The 4,411-nt window shown below is 38.4% G+C and overlaps 1 protein-coding gene across 1 annotated transcript in view; it reads left to right on the forward strand.

The window, feature by feature from the left end:
• The window catches only part of LOC106880526 (serine-rich adhesin for platelets), a 41,355-nt gene that overhangs the window by 5,396 nt on the left and 31,548 nt on the right, over positions 1–4,411 (forward strand). Inside the window, exons 2-3 of the mRNA XM_014930501.2 lie at positions 815–936; positions 3,313–4,288. Of these exons, the coding sequence (XP_014785987.2) occupies positions 815–936; positions 3,313–4,288 (1,098 nt within the window). The remainder of the gene's footprint in view (positions 1–814; positions 937–3,312; positions 4,289–4,411) is intronic.

Genomic DNA, 4,411 nt, shown 5'->3' on the forward strand with positions numbered 1-4,411 from the left:
TATTCTTGTCACTGGGTCTGGAGGAAAAAACAGTGTCCATGACCTTTACAGTCTCTTCAGAATCGGTGAGGTTGATTATGCTAACTCCTATTACTGCAGAAAGCAGTTTTATATACCAATATATCTTTCGCTAAAGGATGTCATACTTGTAACTATTTTCTGTTGAGTTGAGTTTGAGATAACATGAATTGAAGAAAATCGCAGTTTTATTTTTTTGGTAGATTTAACATCATTACTGAAATAATCAAGACATTTGATTTTGCAGTTAATGTTCGATTTAAATTCTTGCAGATTAGCAGCATCTGCAGCAAAGACAGGAACATAGAAAAGATTCTAAAGCGACAGTCATCTGGGGAAAGAAGGATAAAGCATAGTGATTAGTGTGGTGGAGGTGGGGCACAAGAAGAATAACTAGAGGCAGGGAATGTTTACATGGGTTTAAGGTGCTTCAAATTGGCTTGCTTCCTGTCTTGACAACAAGCACACAACAGAAAACTATCTTGTTTGTGTGTGTGAATGAATGACAAGAGAACAGGAATGTCATAATCAACTTCATTAGCTTACACCTGTTTCTGGTATAAGGTGCCATGCACTCAGGTGAGTGCTTATGCAGCATTTTATAACTTCCTCAGAGCCATTAAAAAGTGTATATACATACATGTATGCACACACACACACACACACACACACACACTACTATATTTATAAGATATTTTTTTTTACAATGCTATTTCTATTTTTATATTTTCATTTTCTTTTGTCTTCTCATATTCATAATTTCAAAGTATAATAAAAACAATCATTTCCATTGCAGATGTGTACATTTGGAGGTCGGTTTTTGAAAAACGGAGTCTGTTTATTTAACAGAAAAAGTGATTTAGTTCAATCTGCTCTCTATAATGTATTGGAACGACTAAATCATCCGCCTCCACATAAGTAAGTTTCATTTTAAATTGTTTGTTCCTCGTGTATTTCTGTTTAGATGCCAACATATTACGGCTTCTGCAAATATGGAGCTTTGTTTGTAGAGAAATAATACATTTCTAAATCTCTCTGAGAGATTTATACAGTAGTAACACGATAAAGTGGTGATATGTTGTCAACTTAATGTGACAGTTCCATGAAAGGGAAGAATACTACTGCTATTTAGCCCTAGGAAGCACCGCTTCCTGTTGGCCTTGACACATTTCCTGTGTCCTTATGTTTACAAAGGGGGAGATAAGCACCTCCACCCAGCAAGACTTCCAGATTATGTACTTTCAATTTGGACACTTTATAGTTATCATCATCATTTAACATTTAATTTCCCATGCTTCCATGGGTCAGACTTTGTTGAGGCTGGATGCAATAGTTCTCAACCTTATGACCCCTGAGAGTTCACAAGATTTTGTTGCTGAAATTTACCTGCAATAAACTGGTTGTACTTGTGCAATACATAAAATATATTAATTTTTTTTTATGCAGTTCCTAATAATATTTAATTCTAAAAGTATAATAGGATTTTTTTATGACTATGAGGGTCTAACCGAGCAAACCAGGAATCAAAGGGGCTCCATAGGTCAACAATGGTTGAGATCCACTTCTTTAGAGGATGTAATGACCAAATGGAAATTAAGACCAGCCCCATGTGGGAAGGGGAGATAATCTGATGAATTGCCAAGTTTCCAAAGTTGACATGGCATTAAGGAAACACAGACTTGTTGTCTGGAGGTAAGAGGACAGTCACGAACACATGTTTAATGCCCTCAACAGGTGTCATCAGCTGGACTATTGTCCTACCTTATCTCCAGTTATAAAGGGACATAGACTTTTACAAAATTGGTGGTACACATAGCCTGGATAGGCTATCAGCTCATTGTCAAATACACCCACTTGTGATTTCTTCCTCTTACCTTTTAAGATCTTATACTTCCCTGTTATAGGCTGTTGTGATGATGAAGACTTATACTTGTATTTATGTGTGTCCTTTTATCAATATCTATTTGTCAAGCTGTTAAGTTACGAGACATAAAAGAAGTATGATGTCCATTGATTGAAACCAGTGAAATAAAAAGAACACCTTAGGAAGAGATGACCTCTGTCAGGTTAATTCGCTCTAGAATTGGTACATAAACACAAGGTTTTTTTAAGTGGTGCCCTCTGTGTGTTGTTATGAATCTCGTTTATTTTTTTAACCATATTTTGTGGCATGGAAGATGCACCTTGATTTTGGAAATTTTAGAGAAAAGAATTTTTTATGCTTACCAAAGCCCCAACCGTACAATTGATCAGTGCCCAGTTGGGCTCACACTGAATGCCTGATAACAGACAAAACTGGCAGAGAAACCAGCATGCTCATGCCAGTCATTGAGCAAAATCACCAAACAATGGCCATCTGTCTGGTACTTGGCTGCTCTTCATTTTAACTGTCCGGCAATTCTTAAGTAGCATCATGGAAGATGCGTGGTAATTTTCAAACTAGTGTGTCTGTTATGTTGACAAATACAGCAGCAGTTTACTCTATGTGCAGTGAAAAATGTCTTAATTTATCAATAAATGTCTTATTTATCAATAAATTATTCAATGTCACTTTTGTAACATATCCCAAATTGTAGGGTTTGCAATAACCCAAGACTAATAATTAATGTTATTGATAATAAATGATTGTTATATGAGGTCTGATCAAAAAGTATTAGGGACTGTTGCTATGGTAACAGCTAAAGTACACAGAGTGAAGCCATTTGGCACATATGCACCTTGGACTCTGTTGTGCATGCGCATTTGTTATAATGTTCTTCTCACTCACTTTTATTGTTTGTAGCAGTGCTTGGCAGTAAAGTGTGTAGAGAGTGGTCATCTCAAAAAGAAGATAGGGATTCAGCAGTGCAGGGTCTCCTTGATTGTGTCAAGGAAGATGGAAACTGTTTGAAAAGGGTCACAGCAGGTGATGAATTGTGGGTCTATGGCTATAACCCTTTCCTTTTTCCAAAAATCAGTTCCCACTTGAAAGGAACAAGATTTCAAGATGAGGAAATTCAAGAGAATGCTTCAAGGCAACTGCTCACTAACCCCAAAAAGGGGTTCCAGGAATGCTTCCATCAATGGAAACCATGCAGGATATAAAGTGTGTGGCTTCAGAAGGGGACAACTTCAAAGGAGATTAAATGCTGGATTGGTATAAGTTGTTGTTTTCTTTTTATAGCACCAGTCCCCCAATAATACTTTTTGATCAGGTCTCGCACAACTGATAGTGTATCCTTGATAAAAGTTTGAGTACTGCTCTTGAATTCTTCAGCCTTTATAATGTAATTTACTTTTCGGTTCTATTCACAGGAAATTGTGCGTTGAATCCAACTTACCAAAAGAAACGCAGCTCGTCACAAATTCAAAGGACCCTTATGAATTTAATATGGTTGACCCCATGTCTGGAAGCAGCCACAGTTCGAATAGTGTAATTAATTCAACAAACAAAGGTGCTGTAAAGCCCAAATCAAAATCCTCTACCAGCAAATCCTCCAAACCTAAAGACAGTGGTACAAAAAGCCCTGGGCTGCTCTCAACTGTTGCTGGTGGTAATGTAGCCAAACGGAAACGAAGTGGTGGTGGTGGTGGTGGTGGTGGAGGCGGCGGTGGTGTTGTACAAACCGGCCCAGTTTCAGCTGCTACTTCGAACCCTAATTGTACGAATTTTTCCAACAATGTAATGAACATGTCAGTTTACAGTCCGAATAACACAGTTGCAGCCTTTGCGTACCCCAATGTTAATTTAAGCAGTACCACCCTCAGCCACTTCAATGCAACTCTCCCAACAGGGAAACAAAACCCTTCCATCGACCCACAATTGACTAAAATCAAAGAATTTGGATTTGTGGTTACGGGTTTTGATTCACGGCAAGGTTTGGTTAACGGACAATATATAAATATTGCCTGCATGGCCGATTCGGTCATGACGCAGGTGCCAACACAAGATGAACGTTGTAGCGGCAGCAACAGTATCAAACGTAATCACAATGGAAGTGTGAAAAGTTCATGTGCTGGTAACAAAACTTCAAACATGCTGGATTCTTCTTCCTCCTCCTCTTCTTCTTCTTCTTCCTCCTCCTCTTCTTCATCTTCTCAGTCAGTATCAAGCAACAGCCTTTATGCCACCATGCCACGGAACACTACCATGTTTATGGATGCAGGCTCTGTGCTGACCTCCGTATCATTAGGAGCGGCAGCATCCAATACTGTTGTCTCGTTAAGTAACAGCACTCAGTCACCCACTCTACCAAGTCCCTCGACGACCCCAAGTCCACATCTCAGATCAGTAAGTATACAACCACACGTGTCACACTAGAAATAATTCCACATTTGTACCATCTCCACAGAAATTGTTTAAAAATTACAGAAAGAAAGGGAAAAAAAAAAAAAAACGCAACTATACATTGTC

This window comes from Octopus bimaculoides, chromosome 6 (genome assembly GCF_001194135.2).
Source record: "Octopus bimaculoides isolate UCB-OBI-ISO-001 chromosome 6, ASM119413v2, whole genome shotgun sequence".
NCBI classification, from domain to species: Eukaryota; Metazoa; Mollusca; class Cephalopoda; order Octopoda; family Octopodidae; genus Octopus; species Octopus bimaculoides.